This window comes from Ischnura elegans, chromosome 13 (assembly GCF_921293095.1).
Source record: "Ischnura elegans chromosome 13, ioIscEleg1.1, whole genome shotgun sequence".
Taxonomy (NCBI): Eukaryota; Metazoa; Arthropoda; class Insecta; order Odonata; family Coenagrionidae; genus Ischnura; species Ischnura elegans.
Window position 1 is genome coordinate 5,017,717 of NC_060258.1, and position 26,385 is coordinate 5,044,101.

Genomic DNA, 26,385 nt, shown 5'->3' on the forward strand with positions numbered 1-26,385 from the left:
TGAGTTTGAACTCCGTACCTCGTTCCGCAGTGCTCTTAAATATGTTTTCAAATTTTTCGAATGCGGGGGTTGCGTTCCCCTTGTCGATCGTCGAAATCGCCCTGGCGTCGAAGAAGCACCGTTTTCCTCCCCCGCCGATATCCCCTGGCGATCTCTCACTGTGATAATACTTTCCGGAAAGATTTCGGAGATGGAAACTGGTGCATTGTGCACGTACGTTGACAATAAGGATAATGATTGGGATGCTCGTGATATATCCCGTTGTGCGGTTTGCATCGTAAGTTTTACCACGGCAAAGAAGTACGAAGAAGAAATTTTCGCTCAAAGTAAGCAATCTTTTTCTCTTTCTATCGAGCGTACAGATGTTATCACCCACTGCATTTGCCAATCGGAAGCCAAATACGGTGAAGGAAGACATTGGAATCCACGAGCAATCGTTCGTGGAGAGGAACGCAAAGTCTGCCTTAAGTAATTTTATGCAGTGTTCACCTGCGAAATGAATACGGAATCGGAATTGGTTATGCTTGCGTCGTAAAGACGTGGCACTAATTGAAAAGTCCGTGAAATGGCTTTCGATTGTTGCCACCCCCTCGCCACGTTGAGGCTGCAGTTAGGATTTGAGAGGGGCATGCACTACAACCACTACTAAGTATTAGCTAAATGTACACAGACAGATGTCTCTGATATTGAAAGACGCGTACGTATTACTCGTAATAGAGAACGTAGAAATAAATACAAGGCGTCAGTGATCATGAAAATCAAGTTTAGGTACATATACATTCACGTAGGTGTGGCAGGAATAGCTGAGATCCTGTGACATGAATTTCAAGCAATGCTAAGATAGAGAAAACTTTAGTCGTATTTCGTAACTTAATTGCAACAATTTATGTACGTTAGTAAGACGGCTCCAAGTTGATAAATTGATACGCATGCAGATTGTGATTTACAAGGTTGTAAATAGTTAGAATGCGGTGATATGGTGTGGGAAAGTTGAGTAGCATAACACTGAGAAATATGTAAATATAGGCATAACACGGTGAACATACATCACAAAAGATATCATAGCAGTTCCTTTAAAATTAAGTGTATATAAAATGCAGAAAATGTGGTACAAGAAGGGAGAAAGAAACGACTATATTACAGTGCAATGTTAATGGAACTAATAATGGTTAATTTTTGTATATTTTCTCTTGTTCATGCGTACTACTTAATGCTATATTTCCAAACTGAAAAGGTAACATGCATAGGTTAGATGATCATAGTTTTTATGGATTCATTTTTTTGTATTTTCTAATTTTTGGTAAGTTATTGTAAGTGTGCACCTATGACGGTGACATTGTAACGCAGCGTGTAGGTGAAGGGCTATAAAAAGTTAATTTTTAGGCCCATTTTCCATGAGTTATTTCCTCGCAAACGTCCCTGGTGACCTTGTCCCTACTCGAATAATCCGGAGACCGGCCTGTGGTTACGGCGCTTGGTCTTCGTGATGGTATATACCGATGACGATGGAAGGCAAGCCAGGTTCTTTTGCCACCCTTCTCCACTGATATCACGGAAATGACGGAGTATGGAGATAATTTTTTGCATCCTCGTAAATTAAATGCAATCCAGCGACGATATTGGAATCGGTGACATCACTTCAATAGGTAGAGAGATATTCTTCGTAGAAATGGACTGTGCGTGTAGTGGGGAAACCCTAGGTGGCCTTCTCCCTACTCCTCGATCCCGGAGACCGGCCTGTAGAAACGGCACGGGTCTCCCTACGATATATACCGATGGCGATGGAAGGCCGGCGAGGGTCGTCACACTCACACCACTCCACTGTAGTCTTACGAGATGGTAGGCGATGTAGGCACTCGTTTGCGTAATCGTTAGTGATATTTAATCCAGCGACGATTATGGATTCGGTGACTTCCCATTAAGCAGGCGATTGTATGTCTTTGCGGAAATGTACTCTCCATGCGGTGGAAACACCCAAGGTAGCCTTCTCCCTACTCTACAAATCCGGAGACCGGCCTGTAGACACGGCACCTAGTCTCCCTAATGGTATATACCGCTGACGATGCAAGGCACGCTTGGGGTCATCTCAAAGAGACGTGTGAAATCAATGAACAATTCCTCATAGTAAAAGCTCTGGGAAAACCACGTTTTTGGCGTAAGGTATCCCATCGATGAGTTTCTTCGGCGGAACGAGTACGATTATGTCTTCCGGCCTTCTCACGCGGCTCAATAAAACGTAGAGTAGACCGTGAGTGAAACAGTCGGTTCTGAGGTCCACTCCGACGTACTCTATAGTCTGGCCCTGGCTCTTATGTCCTGTCATGGAGTATGCTAAGGCCAAGGGGAACTGGCGGCGGAGTATTTTAAGCGGAGAACCTTCGGTGAATGGGAATATGAAACTGATCCGGGGTATGCCGATGAGGTGTGTCTTCCCGGGAATTCGGACCGTGACGAGGCGGCGTGTAATAGCAGTCACGATGACTTTGGTCCCATTCACCAGTCCGTCTGCAATATTCAAATTCCTGATGATTAGGCATACCGATCCGACCTTGAGGCGCAAAACGTGGTCCGGAATGCCTTTTCCGGATGCCTTGTTCAACAGTTGGATGTCCACATCGAGTCCCTCGTCGTCTTCTTTGTAGACGCTGTCGGCGCTCCTCAGCTCATGCAGGCATCCTTCGTAAGAGTCGAGAACTAACTCATTTATTTCCTTGACGTTTACATTCAACGTGGAAAGAATCGCTCTCTTTGCGCAGAGCTCGGGTTGGCTCAGAACGCAGGGTGGAAAGACCTCGTCGATAAGTTGCCGCAGAGATGTCACAGCCCTTAGTCCTCGAAGTGGTATCAGCGTCTCTTGTAGCCGTCCCTCGCCGAAGGGGATGGAGTCGATGGTGCCGTTGCCAACCTGGAGGAGGAAGTCGGAGTAATCCTTGCAGTTACTCGTTCGTTGTGGCGTTGTCAAGGAAAATACCTTGAAGATCCTCCACATCGGTGACGACCGCAGGGAAACACGCGCTACATCTGCGGGGGTGCGCGCTTTTTCCACGACGGGTGGGATTTGCCTAAAGTCACCGGAACAGACGAATATCTTTCCTCCGAACGGCAAATCATTATCCATAAGATCCCTAAGTGACCTATCTATAATTTGAAACAAAAAGTGATGAGCCATCGGTGCCTCGTCGAAGATAATGATTTTTGCTTCTCTCACGAGTTGAGCCCGCTGCGAACCGTTGCTCACGTTCCAATATCCAGTTCCGTCCCCTAAATCGAGGGGGAGGCGGAACATGCTGTGGGCCGTAGTCCCTCCTTCCATGTTGGACGCCGCGATCCCCGAGCTGGCAACTGCCAAAGCAACAAATCCGTGTCCGCGCGCGTACGCTAGAATGACGCTGATGAGTGCGGTTTTTCCATAGCCGCCCGGCCCGTCGAGGAACAATATTCTATCCCCTCTTATTTCATCCTGGATGAGGGTTTTGACGTGGGAGAAAGCACGTTTCTGGTCCTCGGAAAGCCTTGGCTCCCACTCCTCCACGAAAGACCTCAACTGTTCCCTTCCGTAACGAACCTGCTCTCTACTCAATTCGGTAGTGTCGTCGTCGACGTGCGGAAGCCCGTGATCGGTGAGACAAGAACCCTGACGCCTGAGGCTCCTATCGATAGCTAAAAGAGTTAATCGGTACGCTACCTCGGGGTTTTCGGGATGCCGGTCTAAATGATCCTCACTCAGGGCATCCTTAAATTTCTCCCAAAGGATGGCCGCTGGTGCGCCTACATTGCAGAGAAGAACGAAGAATGACCGCAATGCATTTGCAAGCATGAACGCCGAGGCCTCTTTCATGGCATCGCTGAATTCCTCCTCGTCCTCGATCAAGCCTAAAGTACGCGCGACTTCCTGAAACGTGCGGCAATGACCTACCCCGCGGGACAAAAGGTCGGCGTAACCACGGCAAGGAGTGGTCATGAGAAGGATCCTTAAGTAATACTGTTCGCCTCGGTTAGGTGAAATCCAAAGCAACCTACAGACTTTTTCCCCGCGCTTGCGAGCGGTAACGTAATGCACGCCGTCCGGGTGCTCGAAAAAGACGTCAGTACGCGGAGAACGGGAGTGGACTATGCACGTCTCGTAAAAACTCTGGTACGTCAAGTCGTCAAAAATGGGGTCTCGCGGACGGTCGAAGTAAATCATTAATTTGGAAGAGGCGGAAGACGCGATTTCTGTCAAATTACTCTCGCGAGGCCTGTATATGACTTGTTGTTTCCCTTCCAAGTGGACGGGAAGGCATTCCACGGTGGGCTCCAATTTAGAAATGGGGAACTCAAGCAAACGCCAGCAGGCGTCGCTGGCGCCTATCATGCGCTTTGTGGCATACTGCTCGACCTCGTTCTCTTGCAATCCTATCGGGGTCACGGTGACGTTTTGCAGTGAGCCACCCTTCATTAGGTATTTAAACAAATATTTAACTACGCGGCGAGTGGATGCAAGTTCTAAGTTTATGTGCGCCTCGTACTTCAACATCAACGCGGCGTTGTACGGGACCACCCATCCGTCGTGCACTGTAATTTCCCTGCGTCGCGTGGTGATAATCCCCCGATTCGAATAATTGCGCCTATACTGAACGAAACCTCTTTCGTCCACGTGGGTTGTTTCGCAAGACGGTTTGGGATAGAATTTACCGCAACAACCTTTCGCGTCATCCCAACATGGAAAGTCGGTGCGGTAGTCGGTACCGCACGGGCCGTGGATCATGTGTTGCAATACTAATTTCCTAAGTCGTCCACCGGCCTCGTAGTCGGATGGAATGTCTGCGCGAATTACCTCGTCGATTTCTGCCGCTTGTACCGGTTCCCCTCCGTGTACCTTGAAAACTATGTGCGCGTGAGGCAATCCCCGCATTTGCATTTCGATGACGTAGACGAAGTAGGCGGGGCGCCCAAAAAATGCTCCGCTACGCAAGTCCCTTATCAATTCCCCGAGCTTTATGCTAAATATCCTGCAGGCTGTGGAAGGATCACTGCGCTTGCTTCCGTGGGGGCACGCCTTACTATTTTCCTCCCAGTGAGCGCTATAGGTAAACGTGAGAAAGTACGTCGGCGCTCCCAACCGCGATACTAGAGCCATGGCGTTCTCGTAGTGGACCTTCATGTACCGGGGTCCTCCGGTGAACGTGCTCGGAAGGTAAACTTTCCCCGGACGCACGCCACCTTCTCCTTGAACTGTTTCGTCACCCTCGATATCTCGTCGAACCTGTCCTTGTTCCTGTCTTCCTACGTCTATCAGTTCGTCCAGAGGTGCGATCCGCGTGGCGGTTGCGGAGGAGGATCGCATCTGGGAATAGCGGATGAAACGTAGCCGCTCTTCTTCGTACCGGGCGAACATTTCCACTTGCCACGCCTGCTATAAACGCCCCAAGTGGGAAAATCGGCATTCGGACAGCAGTAGGCATCTTGCGTAGTTGAACTGCGTGAGCTTTCTTCCTTGGTTATCCTTCATTCCCACGTGCCAACCCAAATTACCGTGGGGGTAGAGCAACGGATATTGGAACGGCTCCATAAGAGGACTCAAGAGGTCTATTGAGGACGGTCTTCGGTCACTCCTCTTCCATATTGTCAATTTCCTAGGATCGTATGCTGCGTCCTCCGTGCTCATGGCGGCGTGCACCTCGATACCAGTTTGTCTATCTCCAAGTCTCGGACCGTGAGTGGATCTGCTCGTCACTTCGAAAGTGAGGTGCGCGTCGATTGATGGCTCCGCACTCAGGCGACGGAATTCCTCGATGAACGGATTCACACTTGTGATGTAACAGTCAATTTCTTCAATGACGTCCGTGCTGAGCGTTCTTCCCAGCGCTATGTTTCTTCGTTCTTCGCCGTCGTCTATGTAAAGGCGACAGCGGTTCACGAACTGAGTATTACCTCCTCTCGTGGTGAACCTTTGCCCTCGAGCTTCCAGAGCGTGCACATGATGGTACATCCTACCTTCTATCTTAAAAAATGACAGCCCACTTGGGTGCCTGTACCCACCACTGACCTCTAGCGCGCAGAAGGCGAACAGGTCGTTGTACGCTCGCGATCTACCCAAGAATGCTCTATTGGAATAAAACGGTGCGTCTAGGGAAGGCAGCCGCTGCACATTAAACGATCCCTCCCCGCAGCACCACTTTCTACGTTCCTTCTCCTCGTCGAAAAGCCTAGCGCCACAGTGAGAGCATCGATGCACGCCTTCTTCCCAAAGCGATACCCTCTTCAACTTGAAAGGCGCGACGTCGTCCAGAGCCGCTCCATTCCAATAGGCCATGGGGCCATTGCTAACTATCTTTTTTCCGAGAGCAGCGGGAATGTGCCTCATGGTCTGTAAATCCGGATTACGCAACCTGTACCTCACCGACGTCTGCCGCGATGCCTCTGGATCGATCTCCTGCAATCGACTGATAGCAATCGTTTGAACCCTCGGATGCGTCGTTGCGTATTTCCTTACGGCTTCCCTGTTAACCTCCGGGTGCTCGGTAGCGTACTTTTGCACGGCTTCCCTGTGAACCTCCGGGTGATCGGCGGCGTACCTCCTCACGGCTTCCCTATTCACTTCTGGATTGTCTTGGCTGTAGCGACGAACTGAGCCCAGGTTAACGTCTGGTCTCTTTGTTGCATATTTTTTTTTGCGGCCGCTACCTGCTCGTCTCTCGTGGTATCCAGTACCTTCGGTCTTCCGCGTTTGACCTTCTTGGGGCGACCCTTTCCTTTTCCGGTCACGGGAGGAGCAGTGAGTGGATTATCTAATGTAAATAATACGACAACAGGTTTCATGTGAAGCAGTTTGGGATCCTGAGTGATGCTGCTCCGTGAATGAATACCTGTAATTTCCGTAGCGGCGATCGTCCTTTGGCTACATGCTGCAGAAGAGGAAACGTCCGCTGGGCGTGTGAAAATGAGCCGTGTAATGGTGTATTGGTTTTGATCAGGGCTGTAATTGTTAGATGAAAGAAGCATAGAGGCCAGAGATGCGTACGTGTGGCATTTAAACAAGCTGGCCCTACCGTCGCCACAGGTTCGGTAGTCGTAGTCCACAGCATGAGAGTCGAATAAGTAAATGTTGCCACATCGGCGCCAAAAGCTAACTGAACGGAGACGACCGGTGAAAATGAAAGCAATGTCATTTTGGGTTTGTGATAGGAGGTTCTCAAGGACATGTGATAGTGACCTGACGTATTCCTCGACATCTGAGATAGTGAGCGGATAAATGCCGTAGTGCACGTCTGATACGGCGATGTGGACTACGTTTCCCATTACCTTTAACACCTGGGGTAATTCTTCCGGGAAAAGGTAACGTTCTACGCCCCCAATTGAATCATCTCGCAAAGTTCTATATATCCGGTTTCCGCAGAAAAGGAGTGAATTTATTACGTCCGTATTGAATTTTCCGTCGATGAAGCCCCAAACTGCCGCGCAGGAGGAGTTCACTACACATTGTGAACCTGCACTCCAACCGAAAAGGTCGTAGTTGCCCTGATGGATAGACCCCGCAGCAACGCAGGAGAACCCCCTAGAGCGCGTATGCATCGCGGAAGGTGAAAAAAGTATCAGAGGCAGATTGTGTTTATACTCACTTATTGGAAGAGACTGTTGGATGTAAGGAAATTCAAACACCTGGATAGGGAGTCCTCGGTATAACCTGTAAATGATTATTGCAATATCACAGTGAAACAAATATTGAAGTACTGGATAGGAACTGAGTTCGTTAAAAGTACTGCGAAAAACCGATCAGCGTTAGCTATTCACGTCAATAACTGAATTTGTACGAATAATGCAATGTACTCCAGTGGCCATAGCTGAAGTGGAAATAATAGCTGGAATAAACTTTAATACAAGAACTCAGAAAAGAAAGGGAAACGTTATGAAGTGCATGCATGAAGACCTTGTGGCGTATTCCGATCAAAGAAGGTAATGAGGTATGTTTTCATTTGGAAAACCTGTTGGAAAATGTAATTATCTCAATATGAAAGTTTTAACAGAGAAAATACGTTTGTACACGGCACAGATAAGTGAATTTGGCGACATTGATACGTTGGTGAAGGGGTAGAGGTGAGCTACTGCGTGAATGAATGATTCAAAGTGTAAGGAAAAGCGAAAAATGAAACAATGGAATGTACGAAGAAACGTAATCGTCAATGTAGTCAGAGCGTAGGGAAATAACGGGAATGGAGGGAAACGCCTTGGAGACTGAACGACACATCCGAATAAAAGTAAGGGCACTTACAAGGATATAGGGAGAAAGGAAGGTAAATGAGTAACAATGCAGCCGATGATCAAAATGTTAGGCAATATTTCTCAGGTGTTTGTCATTAGCATAACGCAAGTGCTTCATCAGTACGATGACAATTGAAGAAGGGAAGGTGAAGGTCTGAATAATACAACATGAGCAGGCATGGACAGGAATGTCCCAGTTTTGAGTGTATTAAGGGCACACCGTAAAAAATGGAAGGAGCGTGATATTTATGTGAGAGACATGCACGTCAAAGAATCAGCTCTTGTAGAACGTGAAGAAGTGAATACATATCTGTGTGACGACGTATAAGATGTAAAGAAAATGGAATTGAAATGAATGTTAATTTTTTGTCGTGTACAGTAACAGTAATCACAAGTTACAGGAAAGAAATGGGAAAGGAAAATGATCATTACGCGACAAGGACACACCTAAGGGAATTCAGTTGGCGTCAATGATTTCCCTACAACTAAAATAATCAACTGGATATGAATAGATTGCAAATTCGATGGAAGTCAGCGACAGTGATGTCATTTGCTTTACGAGGAAGGGTAGCAATACGATATCCCCCTATAGAGGCAACGTCATGTGTCATTTTGGAGAGCAATGAACGGCAGTGTTCCGTTTCGAGGTACTAGTCCAGGAAATGAAGGAAGGTGTTTGTCTAGCAAATTCTTATAAGCGAATGGATTTACTGGAAATGTTAACAGCAGGTAGGGAGTAGACCAAGGATCGAAATATAAATCATTTGGAAGGGCGCGGAACTACAAATTTTAGAAAATGTAGGTCATACGCGAAGGAAACCTTAGGAATGTAATTGTTTGATATCCTTTGACAACGAAAACGAACCGAGAGACGCCATCTCAATGTAAAGCTTTTGTTTTGAAAGACTAAATTCTAGAAAATCATATCGAGTGACGAAGACTGGAATTTTCGCTTAAAAATTAAGTACCAATAATTTCATTTTTTTAAGAATCTATTTTAAGATACTTCCAAACGATCTTAATGATCTGAACGATGATAATGTAAGCAAGTCATTACAAAAAAGAGTTCTGTCCCTACTTTTTCTACGAAAACATCAGTGATAAGAACAACATAACTAACACCGTAGCTACAATTGATCGTGTTCCCTTAAATTTCCCTAAATGAAGTAGCTATCAACGAATGATAGTGTTATTAATTTAAATTACTTAATTTTGAAAATTTTTGATGTTAAAAAAAGAACGGATGTTATGTAATTGCGTAGAAAATGCACTTTTGATCTAAGTAAGTGAAGCGCACTAGAAAAAAGAATAAATGTTTGGGTAACGAATTTTAGCATAACATTCATTTTGCTCAATAGTAAAAAATTCGGAAATTACTACGTTTTGCACATTTTGACCTTTCTTTCCTGGACTATATGGATAAATGAAGTAATTTCCTTCGTAAACACATTTCTAAACGCTAAAATTCAGGATGATGATGAGTAACGCTTCATGTAGTACGTTATGCATTCGGGAAGCGACACTGATAGGTATTAATAAATTCATTGCGCGAGGTGCATATTGTAATAACGCTGAAGCCCGTATGACACTTCCCAATTTATTGGCCAATTGGATTGTGGACCCACTGACACACACCAATTCCTATCCCAATATCCATTTCACAATATGGGACACTATTTATTGCCCAATCTGGAATTTAGAACAGGTTCTATTTTCTCGCGGCCAATCTCCAATCAGAAATCAGTCTTCTCGACTACTAGTGCCCAAAACTAGAAGCTCTTGGCAAAGCATTCGGTTTGGCTATTAAGGCCGCTTTACACGTGAAGGATCATTCGAATGACCATCATTAACCGTGTATAACGGAAAATTCCTGCATTCGAATGAAATTTCAGGCCTGTTCTAATTTGCTTGAATGATATGAGCGCACGGCGTCCATCTTGCCATTGGCATCCACCTCGGAATTTTAATATAATAGATAAAAACTTTGGAAGCATAGCAACCCATGAAATAGCTCAAATAATTAATATGTACTTTGAGAGAACATAAATTCACGAACATCAACTATGTAAAGTCGGTAATTCGGAAATTACATTTCGGATATTTAATGAATAAAAACGTCGTGTTTCTCCTCGATTGCGTCGACATTTGGTTTAATTTACATTTATTAAACTATATTTCATGATTTGAGAGCAAAAATGTCGGGTGAAAGTCCCAATTAATGACACAATCTCTGTTTATTCGATGAACTCATTGCAGCCAAAACGAGCCGCTACGTTATCTTGGCTCACGTATGGGATCACAATATTGCCTATCTGTAATCATTCAAGGAACTCACCCGAATGAAATTTCGAGAAAATCTTTGCAACCCCTCGAAATAGTTATTAATTTTACAATTATTATGCCACCTCCCATTCTGTACCTCATTTGCAATCAATCTGCGTTTTCAGATGCTCTTTTGTCATTTTGGGTTATGTGGCGTTCTCTAGCGGGATATTAGAACACTTGAACGGCCAATATTGGTGTAAATATTGTTACGTGTCGTACGATGCGTAAGGCCCAATATTTAAACCAATATTTCGCGCCGATATATTGGGCAATACATTGGGAAGTGTCACACGGGCTTAAGGGTAGTGACACGCTCGTAACACTGCAAGAATATCGGATGAATGATATGGGAATTCCATTCGAAAGATGTTCGGTATGAATTTTCGGTTTTAAACATGTATTTCGATTAATCGCGGTATGTTTTTTTGGAGAGAGAGTTAAATATGCAAATGGATAGTGATGAGAGTAAAGTAAATATTTAACTTCCACACATTTCTAATTACTTAAGTACCGACCCGGTTTCGACACGTAATCTCATTATCACGGTAGAAAATTGGCATTCCTCGTTCTACGCATACACCGTCCAGCAAGGGAAGGGTGGGGTGGAATGGATGAAAAGGGAGTGGGGGAGACACTTTGACTAAAAAGGTGGGTAATAGCGAATGTGTTTGAAGGAAAGGGTAGGAATAATCGCATTTACGTAATCCCTCGTCCCCCCTCCTTACCTATTACCCAAGTTTTTATTGAAACTGTCTCTCCCACTCCCTTTTCATCCTTTCCACCACACCCTTCTCTTACTTGAAGGTATATATGGAACATGTAAGCAGGGGCGGATCCAGGATTTCTTTCTGGGAGGGGCACAAGCAAGGCTGTATCCAGGATTTTGTTCAGGGGGGGGCACAAGGATACCTTGTTATACAAAACGAACGAAATTATAATGGGACCGTATTAAAAATCTATCATATTTTTAAGGGTCTGGGGGGGCACGTGCCCCCGTGCCCCCCCCCCTGGATCCGCCTATGCATGTAAGGCCAAATTCGTACCTTGATAATGACAGTGCGGGTGGAGAACGAGTCGATACTTAAGTAAATGACATTGTGTGTCAGTTTATGAGTTAAGGTTATTCTCATGGATATTAAACATTTCTAGAAAACACGCCGGACACTGATAAATTGATATAGCTCGTAAATGCTATTTTGTTCACATGAAGTAAGCTCTCATGCGTAGATTCAAATGTGAAGTGAGGTAAGCGGTAACTTTTACCTTCTTCATAAATAACATATCCACACAGACAAACTTAATGAGTAGGTGAACGAGACCTCAGGCAACTATGACGGAATAGCCCGTGGTATTAGATGAGATGACATTCGAGCACGGGGGATAAGGTGACATTGAAAATAATAATCGTTATGAGAATTCACAAGTTCACCTGACATTGAATGTGGTGATTCGTACCCCCGAAAAACTCCCCCCCTCATACGGAAGATGCTGCTATATGTCCCCGGAGCAGTCAACCGCATATATCGCCTCACAAGTAAGCTCACTTTTGTCAGGCAAACATAACCACTGGCCCCACCACTCGTGCTCAAAACATCCCTCTCCACGCTGCAGAGCTCAACAGCCGACCGCTCCACCCCGACCACCGACGGAAGTGGCCTTCCTTCGGTTACCCTCGTAACTTAGGCAGTCGGGACAGAAGAGGAGTAGAATTTCAAATAAAATTCGAGCGTAAATGTGAAGGGATGTTATGCCAAGTAGCAATATCATTCGCCAATGGTTAATTTCGATGAATACCCCTTTCAAGGAAAGTAATTGTGATTCAGTATTTCTTACAATGAAAGTAATTGGGATGCGTTAATTGAATATAATTATAAATTAACCACCGTGCAGGTTAGTTGAATGAATATGAATGTACTCTCGCGAAAAGGAAAGGAATGTACGGAATCCGGATTGTATCTCTTTCTGCAGTAACTCTTTAACTAAAGGGACCTGACAATGTTAATTCAAATTCGCTGTAATACGTAATGGATATCCGAAATGATATCAATTACGACGATTGGTTACGTTAAAATATCCATATCCACATGGATGCACTGCCTATTCATTTATACGCCATTGGTAAATGAATGTGAATAACAAGTGTGCCACACGTGTGCAACAAGGGCGCCACCCCGCACCGCGGCGCCGCTGAAGTACGGCCCGCACCACTTACTGGAGACTTCCCCTCCACCCCCTCCCCTCCCTCGGCAATGACTTTGCTCTTTGGTATGCAGCGCTGTCTTGTAACACGTGTAATCTAGTAACGGAATAAAATTTTCATGGTATATCATAACAGTCGTATCACAGAAACATTGTCAATTAGGTCAAATTAATTTGCAGCTATTGTTTTGCAGTATTTTTACTCTAAATCAGTAAATATATATCTGCCATTTCTTAGAGCTGCGTCTTTCCGCCCACTAAATTTAGTTACTGACGAAGGCTTCCCGTTGCCTTTCATACCCACATACCTAATTCAAGTGAACGAAGGAGGACCGAAGGCAAGGGGATTTTTTCGCCTCTTGGGGTACAAACGCCCGAGGGCCCGACAATTAGCCGGGTCTCCGAAAGACCACGCGAGAATCGTGTGTCAGCGATCCATAATTCTTCATTCAGACGTTTTGCAAAATAAAATTTTGTTCGTTTCTCGAAAAATATGAATCAAGTTTTGAATTGTTCGTCTTCAGAACAGCGGTTAGAATTTTTAACTGAAATTCTGCGATCAATTTTAACGTATTTAAGGATTTTCGCCCCGACGTCAGTATGAAGAGAAGAGGAACGACAGACCCTTCGATAAGTTACGAAGCTATGAATTCCATCAAACCGAATGTATCCATAACAATACAGAGTTTGACAATAAAAACCAAACCAGCAATCACCTTCGTAAAAGGAATCATACCTTCGATGAAAGTTACCGAACTCACTATCGTATTGAACTGTATCCGTTATTTTTACAAAACACTTTTCTGCCATGCAAATACCACTGTCATCATAGTCTCAGTGTCGCTAGTCATCAGTATGGTTTGCACGTGAAGTAGGTCGTTGTACTTTTGATTGACTAGAGAAACCTAAGTTTGGTCGTCAACTCATTAAAATCGAAAATAATCAAAGAGAAGAAAATTCTCGCGCAAGTAGCTGTAAATAGCATCGCTTAGTCAAACTACATAAACGAATGACTACGATATAAGTTAAAGACGGGAGAGCAGAGCCATTCTTTCAAAATGTGAACATGCAATAAAAGGAATGTCTCTCACTGTAGTTTGTAATGCGCGCCTCAGCTGTAGGAAGGGTGAAACGGTCATGATAAATAAGTCACAGAAATGCACTAAGAGCGAGGAACTTGCGTTGAACATGAAAACGGTGAATATATACGTCAATGTACCGTACAACGCTTTCTTAGAAAGTGAAATGATGGCAGTTGGTGACAATGTTTTCCGTTTTCCTGCGCAATGAACTTAAGACTAAGTGATGGACAAATTCAACGATGATAGTCCACGGCATGGACCGTCGGTTAGGCAAAACACCTTCCTTACGTGCGGTCAACCAATACAATTTGAATTTTTACTTTGTGCTAAAGTATTTGTTACTTAAGATATGGATGGGGAACTAATGAAACATTTATTCCATTTTAATTACACGTCCAAATTTCGAGGGTAGATTTACCGTTCTTTTCAACGGAGTTGTTATTTGCATATACAGCTAACGCGTGATGGTGTTTATTGGAAGAAAACATTTTCTAATGCAATGTTGATTACAACAGGTATGCGCTACATTCACTTCTGCAATCGTCTTCAGAGCAGCGGTTACAAGTTTTAACTAAAATTCTGCGATTTATTTTCAAGTTTTTAAGGATTTACGGCCCGACAACAACAAGAGCATTTTTGCTGCTTATATCAGTTGATATTGACGCTAGAAATTCTTTTAAATTTGAAAATTGTCATAACGAAACGAAGAATTCAATTTCAAGAACAAAATTTACGGTCAGACAACAATTACCCACATACCTTTTTCAAGCGAAGGAAGGAGGAACGAATGACGGAGGGCCCTGCTATTAGACGGGTGTCCGAACGCCCACGCGAGCAGCGCGGGTCAGTGGTCAATAATTGTTAATCCAGCCGTTTTGAAAAATAAATATTTGTTCATTTCTCGAAATATATTAATCAAGAATTGAATTGTTCGTCTTCACAGCAGGGGTTACAAGTTTAAACTGTAAATCTGCGATCAATTGTTACGTTTTTAAGGATTTTCGCCCCGACGTCGACAAGAACCTTTTCGATGCTAATATCTGCTGATATTGACGCTAGAACTCCGTTCAAAATTTGAAAATTCTCATGATTAATCGAAGAAATCAATTCAAGACTGAAACAACGTTTATGACATTTAAGTATTAAAGGTTATACTTTTAAGTAGGCGTTATAAAATTTCTTGGAAGTATATGTTTTCACAAAACGTAAACAATAACGTGGAGGGGGAGAAATGAACGCAAATGAAACGATACTGTGAAACTGTGTAGCAGGATAAGGTGGGGAAAATTGCGCTATGATATTTGAGAAGAAAATGTACACTTAGAGCGCATGAAAGAGTATGTGCTCGCCAAAAAATATTGCAACACGATTTATAGTTTTTTAAATATCTTTATATTTCATTTCCAAAAAGAAAAGTTTATCGATTTTGAAATCTCTATGCCGAACACGCCGAAAAAAAATGTACGTGGTGACCTGTAATTAGTCATATACTCCTAATTTTTTCATATCATTAAAATAGGTTGAACACGTTATAAAGCAGGGGTAACTGTTTGCGCCATTTGCATCTATGTATTCCATGAGGACTTTCATCTGTATATGGAAAGCAAGGACTAACTATTGACAAGTTGTTAATAGTGTGCCGGTCACTGCGAGGATATAACGGGACAAAAATTCAGCTGAGTTTGATGAAAGAAGTTTTAAAAAGTAAATGACGCGGTTTAGGTTAATGATATTTTTTGACGTAAATGAATATACCAGTGTGACCGAGGGAACGAAATTGCGCGATGTGACAAGCGTACGAAAGTGCAGTCAAATTTTTGTCGTGTAAATCGGTGAGTTGCTAGAATGCAAGGATGGGAGATCACAAAATATCCCGTGCTATATTCCCAAATTGTGACTCTCACAATTTCAACGAATGTTTTTATTGATAACATACGCTATGATGTGACCTATATAAACGGCCTCAGTGCAAGGTCAGGAATACTAAAAGAAGACAATGCACCAACTATCACCAATTAATCATTCTAGTCATCAGATATGAGAAAATACCTTTGCGATAGACCTTGTATGCCTCAAAGTTTGACGAAATAAAGAAAACGGTTATGAAAATTAACTACTGTCATTTTGAGTGTGATGGACATTGTTGTTGTTAGTATTTATAGTCAATGAATGATATTGGAAACGGGTCAATAATCAGTAATCGATTTCACAACGTTGAACTACATAAAGTTGAAAAGAATTTCCACAGTTAAGTACATATCTCGGAATCGCGGGCGACATCGGAGGAAGTATAATTTCTTCGCCAAACGTAACGTGGCATCCACCGCAATAACAAAATAGAGAGAAATCGTTGTACTAACCAGAAATCAGTGCGGTGATTTACAGCCCCAAGACACGTCCCTTCTCACACGGAAGAATCTGCGCGAAGTTCCTGGAAAAGGCAACTGCAGGTATTTACCCCACAGATAAGTTCACTTCACTCAATGCAAATGAGAGGACACTGGCACAAAGGATGCGTTTCTCTCGAGTACTGATTTGGAAGTGACGCCCTGCTCTCACTTGCCACCCTCAACACCTTCCCCCCCCCCCTGCGTGTTGAAAAGCACCCATTCCACGCCCTACCTCGCTACAGCCAACCAATCCTAGCCAACGCGACGTCAACGCGACATCGTTCGCTGTCTTTGAATGTAACATTATCGTAATGCAATTGTCTACGAATGTTTTAAAACGAGGAATGGATACAAAATGATGTTACGTATGGTGAAACCATATTTATATTTTCAACACTTATTCCAATTTATTCAAATTCAGCTAAAATAAAATGGAAGCGCCCAGTGTACTGTAATCATAATTCAAAATCGATCGTTCATTTAGGCGTCTGCGACTCCGACATGAAGGCGAAGAAAGAACCATCGCGTGATTAACATAATTTTCCCCGAAGTATAGGATACAATATCGATAGTAGATGACGTTCATGGAAAAATTCAGCTTATTTGGATAGCCGCACGGCACGGCAGATTATAAGAGGTAAGCTGCTGCGCAAGGAATTGACATCAGGCGCCTAAGTTTAAACTTCATAGGTTTCATTTCACCAGTACGATGGTAGATAGTCGTGTCCAGTACACGCAGGAGGAATTATTGCAAAATTAACAAAATCCTTATTTTTCATCGCAGAAACACCGTTCGAGTTCCTACTTGATGGCATGATTTGCCGGAGTGCGATGAAAACAATCAATTTCTGATGACGGGATAGGTTGATAGAGTTCCAAATTGTAGTAGGATCGGTCACTTTTTGGGAGGTACGCGCCCCGCTGGTAGGGCCGAGGAGAGGGACCTGCGTTGGTGAGTTCGTCGATGTTAGAGTCCGGGTACAATAACCCTCGGGAATCCTTCGGCGAAAGTGCTGACCGCATGGCACCTTCAATATTTCTAGTTGAGAGTATTTTTAAGAATATCCGAAAATCAAAATTAAGAGAAGCAGTTTAAATATGTTTCCTTCCGTTCTAAATCCCAGGTAATGTACAGCGAAAGGAAACGAATTTAAGTAATACTTTAAATAGCGAAATAATTATATAGATAAAATAAACATCGAAAAGGTTAGAAAGTAATTCGTAACCCCTGTCTCCCAAAGACTGAAAGCGGTAAGCGTCCGCGTTCAAAAATTGTCAATCCAGGAGTTTTGAGAACGACCACACGAGCAGTGTGGGTTGGGTCGGCGGTCAGTTATTGTTTATTCATCCCTATAGCGAAATAAAGTTGTGTTCGTTTCTCGAGAAATGTGAAACAAGAATGGTATCGTTCGTCTTCAGAGCAGCGATAACAATTTTTGAACGAAGTTCTGCGATCAATTATAAGGTTTTTAGAAATTTCCGTCCTTATGTCAACGTGAGTAATTTCGACGGTTACTTGGGCTGATATTGACGTTATAACTTCGTTTAAAATTTAAGATTTCTCATGATGAATGGAGGAACGCAATTTCAAGATTAAAATTTAGGTTCAATGAACAATTATCCACTTTGCTGTTTCACGTAAACAGAGGAGGCCCGGAGGGAAGGAGACATTTCAACAAGATGCAATTCAATAAAAAAAATTGCAAATACAAAATACAGAGTTAGCAAATTCATTGTGTCATCATATACATATCTGAGGAAACACGTAAATATGAATTAGATAATCCAATCAGCATAAATCTTTGCGTTAGTATTAACGGTTCTCGGACGTCTGTCAATGGGTGAAGTTGTATTCCTTTCCACGCATTCGAATTATGACGAGGAAAAATTAATTCCAGCTTCAAGTCCCATTTTTTATAATTGACGAATTTCAACAGTTACTCTTTGATAATATGTTCTACTGCTGAGTTACTGTGAATGACATTAATTACTCTACGCTGCTATGTCGTTGGTGATTAAATATTGTAATTGCATTAAGTAGGTTACATAGTATTGGGGAATGTGTTTGTCGGCAATGTGGTTCATGTTTAGGGCATACCTCCCTATGCAGGTGTACCCGCCTCAGAGAAAGCATCTCCCACCACCCCTCCTCCCCATTCAAAAACTTGGAAAACCCAAGTCTACGCCGGGTTAGAGATTTCGCAATGGCGGGCGGCCGCCTCGGCCCAACGGACACCCCTGCGCCGCGCCGGCAAGGTCATTGAACACTCCATCGGCTCTTTGTTGACTTTGAGCCCTCGGAAAGGAAAAACCCCTTTCGCTTGCGACGAAAAATGGGTTACCGCCACGTGGAATTTTAAATGTGTATGTGTAAACTGAAAATATGCGGAATTTCACCCTTCGAATTCTTGTCAGGGTTTTTTTAATAATTGGCATGAAGTGTCCCCAAATAATTCGAAGATGAAATACAGACGATAAGAAGAAATACATGACATAGGAAGAGCATGCACAAAGATATGTATTTATAGGAAATCGTAGCGAAATAATTATATAGATAAAATAAACATCGAAAAGGTTAGAAAGTAAGTCGTAACCCCTGTCTCCCAACGACTCTCAAAGCGGAAAGCGACCGCGCTCATAAATTGTCAATCTAGGAGTTTTGCGAAATATTTTCACGTTCCCTTCTAGAAAAAGATAACTCAAGGATGGAATTGTTCGTGTTAAGAGTAGCGCTTACACTAAAAAAATTCTAATGTAACTATCAACCTTTGTATGGTGTTCCGCCGGAGCGTCAATAAGGAAAATGTTCTTGCATACATAGGTTGAAATTGACGTTAGAACGTCGTTCAAAGTTTCGAAATTCTCATAATGAAACGAGGACTTCGATTGCAAGTCTGCAATTTACGTTTACTGGACAATTATCCACATAGATATTTGATATAAGGTAATCAGGCCATAACGCAGGAGCGTCACGGTGGTTTTACGGTGGAATCGCCCGAGGGCTGAGCAGGTACCTGTATCGCAGGTCTGTGAACGAACCCCAGAGGCTCGTGGGCCGGCCGTGACGAATTGTTTATGCAGTAGTTTTGCGAGATAAATTTTTGTTCGTTTCTCGAAAAATGTAAATCATGAATGCCATTGTTCATCTTCAAAGCAGCCATAACAATTTTTAAACGAAGTTCTGCGATCAATTTTAACGATTTTACCCATTTCCGCCCTGAAGTCAACATGAATAAATTTACTGCTTACTGTCGCTAATATTGTCGGTAGAACTTGGTTCAAAATTTGAGATTTGTCATGATGAATCGAGGAATTCAATTCCAAGAATGAAATTAAAGTTCAATCAACAATTAGCCACATAGCTATTTCACATAAAGAAAGAAGGCCCTTAAGGACGGGGATTACTCCCTCTTGGGAAGTAATCGCCCCGGGCCCTTCCAGTCAACGGGGACTGTGAACGACCACACGAGCAGTGTGGGTTGGGTCGGCGGTCAGTTATTGTTTATTCATCCCTTTAGCGAAATAAAGTTGTGTTCGTTTCTCGAGAAATGTGAAACAAGAATGGTATCGTTCGTCTTCAGAGCAGCGATAACAATTTTTGAACGAAGTTCTGCGATCAATTATAAGGTTTTTAGAAATTTCCGTCCTTATGTCAACGTGAGTAATTTCGACGGTTACTTGGGCTGATATTGACGTTATAACTTCGTTTAAAATTTAAGATTTCTCATGATGAATGGAGGAACGCAATTTCAAGATTAAAATTTAGGTTCAATGAACAATTATCCACTTTGCTGTTTCACGTAAACAGAGGAGGCCCGGAGGGAAGGAGACATTTCAACAAGATGCAATTCAATAAAAAAAATTGCAAATACAAAATACAGAGTTAGCAAATTCATTGTGTCATCATATACATATCTGAGGAAACACGTAAATATGAATTAGATAATCCAATCAGCATAAATCTTTGCGTTAGTATTAACGGTTCTCGGACGTCTGTCAATGGGTGAAGTTGTATTCCTTTCCACGCATTCGAATTATGACGAGGAAAAATTAATTCCAGCTTCAAGTCCCATTTTTTATAATTGACGAATTTCAACAGTTACTCTTTGATAATATGTTCTACTGCTGAGTTACTGTGAATGACATTAATTACTCTACGCTGCTATGTCGTTGGTGATTAAATATTGTAATTGCATTAAGTAGGTTACATAGTATTGGGGAATGTGTTTGTCGGCAATGTGTTTCATGTTTAGGGCATACCTCCCTATGCAGGTGTACCCGCCTCAGAGAAAGCATCTCCCACCACCCCTCCTCCCCATTCAAAAACTTGGAAAACCCCAGTCTACGCCGGGTTAGAGATTTTGCAATGGCGGGCGGCCGCCTCGGCCCAACGGACACCCCTGCGCCGCGCCGGCAAGGTCATTGAACACTCCATCGGCTCTTTGTTGACTTTGAGCCCTCGGAAAGGAAAAACCCCTTTCGCTTGCGACGAAAAATGGGTTACCGCCACGTGGAATTTTAAGTGTGTATGTGTAAACTGAAAATATGCGGAATTTCACCCTTCGAATTCTTGTCAGGGTTTTTTTAATAATTGGCATGAAGTGTCCCCAAATAATTCGAAGATGAAATACAGACGATAAGAAGAAATACATGACATAGGAAGAGCATGCACAAAGATATGTATTTATAGGAAATCGTAGCGAAATAATTATATAGATAAAATAAACATCGAAAAGGTTAGAAAGTAAGTCGTAACCCCTGTCTCCCAACGACTCTCAAAGCGGAAAGCGACCGCGCTCATAAATTGTCAATCTAGGAGTTTTGCGAAATATTTTCACGTTCCCTTCTAGAAAAAGATAACTCAAGGATGGAATTGTTCGTGTTAAGAGTAGCGCTTACACTAAAAAAATTCTAATGTAACTATCAACCTTTGTATGGTGTTCCGCCGGAGCGTCAATAAGGAAAATGTTCTTGCATACATAGGTTGAAATTGACGTTAGAACGTCGTTCAAAGTTTCGAAATTCTCATAATGAAACGAGGACTTCGATTGCAAGTCTGCAATTTACGTTTACTGGACAATTATCCACATAGATATTTGATATAAGGTAATCAGGCCATAACGCAGGAGCGTCACGGTGGTTTTACGGTGGAATCGCCCGAGGGCTGAGCAGGTACCTGTATCGCAGGTCTGTGAACGAACCCCAGAGGCTCGTGGGCCGGCCGTGACGAATTGTTTATGCAGTAGTTTTGCGAGATAAATTTTTGTTCGTTTCTCGAAAAATGTAAATCATGAATGCCATTGTTCATCTTCAAAGCAGCCATAACAATTTTTAAACGAAGTTCTGCGATCAATTTTAACGATTTTACCCATTTCCGCCCTGAAGTCAACATGAATAAATTTACTGCTTACTGTCGCTAATATTGTCGGTAGAACTTCGTTCAAAATTTGATTTTCTCATAATGAATCGAGGAATTCAATTCCAAGAATGAAATTAAAGTTCAATGGATGGAGTACTTGTTTTAAGCGTTACATATTCACTACATGGTCGCTTGCAGTTATGAATTTCTTTTCTATTTACTGGGGAAACTGTTATCCGATTTTAAGCCCTTATAAAACCTCCCCTAATGTGGCCGATACCCTTTGAAACCATGTCTAGATGAGCCGCGTAGCATGTGTAGTACGCTGCTCAGCCGCCTTTGGTGCTCCAACGGAAGTGACTTCTGTTTCCTGAGAACATGAAGCAGGGGCAAGTTTTCCAACTAACAGCAATGCATCATGTCTTCATTAATTTCCTGGGAAATTCCTTAATAAAGTACGCCATAACTAGTAAATTCTGTGAAATGATAATGAAGTAAACGGTTAACTTGTGGCTGGATGCATGACTGCAAAGTACGGGTGCAACGACGCTGTAATAAAGGGCGGCTTCCGTGCCAGGATTGTCACTCCTCACCAGGAAATGCGTACTGACAGCTGTCCCCCATCGTTATTGGTCACTATCGTCCAAAGGAATTCCTCAACGATGATGCAAAGGGTTACGGAATTAGTACTCCATTATGCGAAAGCGACAGAAAAGGAGGGTATTTACAGAAAAGAAATATTTTTCCCAGGTGTTACGGAAAGGTTCGTGAAATTTGTGGTTAAAATGTCAAGAAAATTTAAGATTTTTATATGAAAGGCCTACGAAAGGGGATTGGAAATGGAAGAGAAAGCATTAATTTTAGAATAAAATCACTAAATTGAGCATTAAGCACAGTTCAAAGGACTTAAGCCATTAAAATAATGAAATTTTGATGAAAATAATTGCAAGCAGTGATTTAAAATTGATAATAACATGACTTAATATTTTTCATCCGCGCATGTATCTTGAATAATAATTTCATTGATAAATATGCACGCTTGCATATATATTTAACCTATTAATGTAAATAAATTCATTTTTTGCCCTCAATTAATTTAAAATTTGTATTTTGTTGACCAACGCAAGCCTGTCCCTGCCTGGGGCAGAGTGGGACATTTTTCATCGAAGAAGAAACGTAAGTATTTCAACTGTTTTGAGTGAAATGTATTACTTGCGGTTTTTTTTATAAGTTTTAGAATATATTCTCCAAGCAGTGAGACCAAAATTTTTCGTTTACCAATTAATCTGAGGAAAATTTAAAATAAAATGCTACAACTGTCCCACTGTGCCCCAGTCTCCCCTATCGTTTAAAATATTCCGCCCTCTTCACTTCTGACATTAAGCAATCAGTGCCTAATTCCAGTGAAGCTGCAATTCATAGTTTTAATACAGTTTTGTTTAAATTTTGAAATCATGAACGTAATTTGCGACCTATGAAAGTGTTAATACACAACTTACTTCATATTTAATAATTGTTACCACCTTTTCTGCACTGGGCCTATTTGTGCTTGTAATATCAGGGGTAGAATGTTTTTGATAAAGTTAAAAGTCATCCATTTGAAGTTTGAATGAGTTTATACCAGTTTTTCCACGCCACCCGAGAGGTAACTGGCAAGGCGCGTTTCCCTTTTTTATACGTAGACGTAACGGAAAAGGGATCCCCACGCCCCAGTTGAAAATATCCCCAAGTTTACCGGCCGAGAGAGCACAGCGAACGTAAAGACAATATTTTTCAACTGGCACATAGGCCTACTTGTAACCGACAAACACAAAGACACACACAGCCATTCACGCATCACATTCACACGTGCAAGCACTCCCTACCACACACTCCTCTCCAAGCATTCCATCACCACCTCCATCCCCCTCTGATTAAGGTGGACACCGTCGGGACGGCGACGATTACCTTTACCCATATACCTGTACGGAAGAAGGAAAGGAAATGAAAACAACCTTCATTGGGCATTGGAAAAGCATATGAGAATGAAATACCAACCTCTCAAAAAATGTGTCGTCTACCCCACCGTGATGGACAAGAAAAGGAGTTGTGATATCTACGACCCGGATCCCCCCTGTAAAGGAAGTCAGTTATGAGAGGAACGGTTAACGTCATCCAGCATACGTGAGTGCGAATACTGTGTAATATCTTACATCTGTAATACCGGTGTAGCCACCGTCCCAGCGCCAGTACGTGTCTCCTGTATATGACATTACGCCACATAGCTGGCGCTGGAGGTATTGTCAGGAAGGTAACTGCAGGGGCCAACACCCGCAGCTTCATTATTAATCGATGTATATCGGCCCTCAACGTTCGATATACGCAATCCTGGATGAAAGGGGAGAAATAATACGTTATTCTCCGCGAGAGAGGAGTTGGAATCCGCTGACGCTCTCTTTCACGGAAAAGTGTAAATAGGAACACTTACATTACGGAGGTCGTTCGACCCGATAAGGACGATCACAGGCTTTGCAAAATAACCGTGGTCATCCACGAGTCTCCTCAATTGGAGGACTGTCTGCCCCGATACACATAACCCGATGCGGGCAGGGCGAACTGTTGTGAGAAATCACAGGTGATGAGCAGGAAGAGAAGTTATTGGAAAAGGTACTTCATCATAGTATAAGTATGTACTTACCTCCCTCCATCCGCCACCCCAAATACGCACCCAGGCGCACCATATGGGAGTCGCCCAGGAGCTGATGTCCGCACATAACTGGCCCTTCCATCGTCGGCAACGGGTAATGGACAGCGGCAGGGTTTCTACAGGAGCGCACGATATCCTTCCAACGTCCTTGCTGAGATGCAGATGACGTTCGCATGCTACGTAGCACCCCTTCTCCGCCGCTTCCCCCACTCCTAAACCTTCAAACCTTCCCACTATACGCCGGACGGACGTGTCTCGTAGCTCCCACCACCTAAACCCCGCCTTCCGTGGGAGGAGTCATGGCGGCTGACAACCACGTAACAGCTGAAGTATGATCCACCTCTGGCATAATTGGCAGGGGTTTATAAATCACGAATATACAGCACGCAATTGGAATCGTACATGCTCATCACACGGTGGAAAGGAAGTGTATCGAATAATTTTCTACTGTTTATGTAAATGGAAGAAAGCATGCACATTTTTTGCCCAACCTTTCCATTTCCGTTACACAAATGATACATTAACAGTTGATGGATACTTTAAGAATTTCCGAGACTTCCAATCAATGAAAGTAGTTTCTAAATATTAACTTCCGTTTTAAAGAAATATAAAAGCGCAATAATTTAATAATTTGCTTGAAGTGTCCCCTAAAACTTCCGAGACGATGGTATTGTAATTGCCTACGAATGTTGTAAAAGGAGGGATGGATACAAAATGATGATATTTATTTAAAAGAATTAATGCAATTATGAATTGATTGCCTTAAAGCTTTGCAATGTTTTTCAGGAAATAACAATATTAAAATTGAGATCCATACACGTAATATAATATCGCTTAATATATTCCCCCCCCCCTCCACTGCAAATACTAAGCAGTCATTGCCTTTTTTCAGTGAAGCTGCAATTTTTTGGCATGATATGGTATTATTAGATTAGATTATTTTGATCAAAATTCGTTCAACTGAGAAGCACATGAAAGCAGCTCAGTGTTACAATGATATCGAAATTCTTAATTAATAAAACTTTTAACAGCGAAAATTCAACGACATTCCATTCAAGATAATTCATTTCTCCATGGCTAATTTATCCGAAATACGTATGGTGAAACCATATTTATATTTTCAACACTTATTCTAATTTATTCAAATTCAAGTAAAATAAAATGGAAGCGCTCAGTGTACTGTATTCATAATTCAGAATCGACCGTTCATTTAGGCGTCTGCCACTCCGACATGAAGGCGAAAAAAGAACCATCGCGTGATTAACATAGTTTTCCCCGATATATAGGATACAATATTGGTAGTAGATGACGTTCATGGAAAAATTCAGCTTATTTGGATAGCCGCACGGCACGGCAGATTATAAGAGGGAAGCTGCTGCGCAAGGAATTGACATCAGGCGCCTAAGTTTAAGCTGCATAGGTTACATTTCACCAGTACTCTGGTACATACTCGTGCCCAGAACACGCAGGAGGAATTATAGAAAAATTAACAAAATCCTTATTTTTCATCGCAGAAACACCGTTCGAGTTCCTACTTGATGGCATGATTTGCCGGAGTGCGATGAAAACATTCAATTTCTGATGACGGGATAGTATGATAGAGTTCGAAAATGTAGTAGGATCGGTCACTTTTTCGGAGGTACGCGCCCCGCTGGTAGGGTCGAGGAGAGGGACCTGCGTGGGTGAGTTCGCCGATGGTGGAGTCAGGGAATAATAACCCTTGGGAATCCTTCGGCGAAAGTGCTGACCGCATGGCACCTTCCTTATTTCTAGTTGAGAGTATTTTTAAGAATATCCAAAACTAAATATTAATAGAAGCAGTTTAAATATGTTTCCTTCCGTTATAAATGCAAAGTAATGACAGCGAAAGGAAATAAATTTCATAAATACTTTAAATACATTTTCACGACCAATTACTGATTGCATTTGATTTCCGAATAATGTTACTAAACGTGGAATAATTATCGTTATGTGTACGTGCCGTATAGTGAAATACATTCAGCTATCATAATTTCCGTACGTGCAATCAAATCGAATTCTTTATGTATAGCGTATGTGCACGGTACGTGGGAATCGATAGTAGTAACCTACGTTTTTCCAATG

At 42.6% G+C, this 26,385-nt stretch overlaps 2 protein-coding genes across 2 annotated transcripts; both read right to left on the reverse strand.

Annotated features, from left to right (window-relative positions):
* Window positions 1-2,119: 2,119 nt before the first annotated feature.
* On the reverse strand, window positions 2,120-5,377 carry LOC124170401. The gene has a single exon (XM_046549122.1). It carries the CDS (start codon window positions 5,375-5,377, stop codon window positions 2,120-2,122), a length of 3,258 nt encoding a protein of 1,085 aa, XP_046405078.1.
* Window positions 5,378-23,297: 17,920 nt separating this feature from the next.
* On the reverse strand, window positions 23,298-24,457 carry LOC124170402. The gene is made up of 5 exons (XM_046549123.1): window positions 24,274-24,457; window positions 24,064-24,191; window positions 23,789-23,963; window positions 23,634-23,709; window positions 23,298-23,557 (listed from the first exon to the last, which is right to left on the reverse strand). Exons 1-5 carry the CDS (start codon window positions 24,455-24,457, stop codon window positions 23,458-23,460), a joined length of 663 nt encoding a protein of 220 aa, XP_046405079.1. The 3' UTR covers window positions 23,298-23,457.
* Between the last annotated feature and the right edge of the window lie 1,928 nt (window positions 24,458-26,385).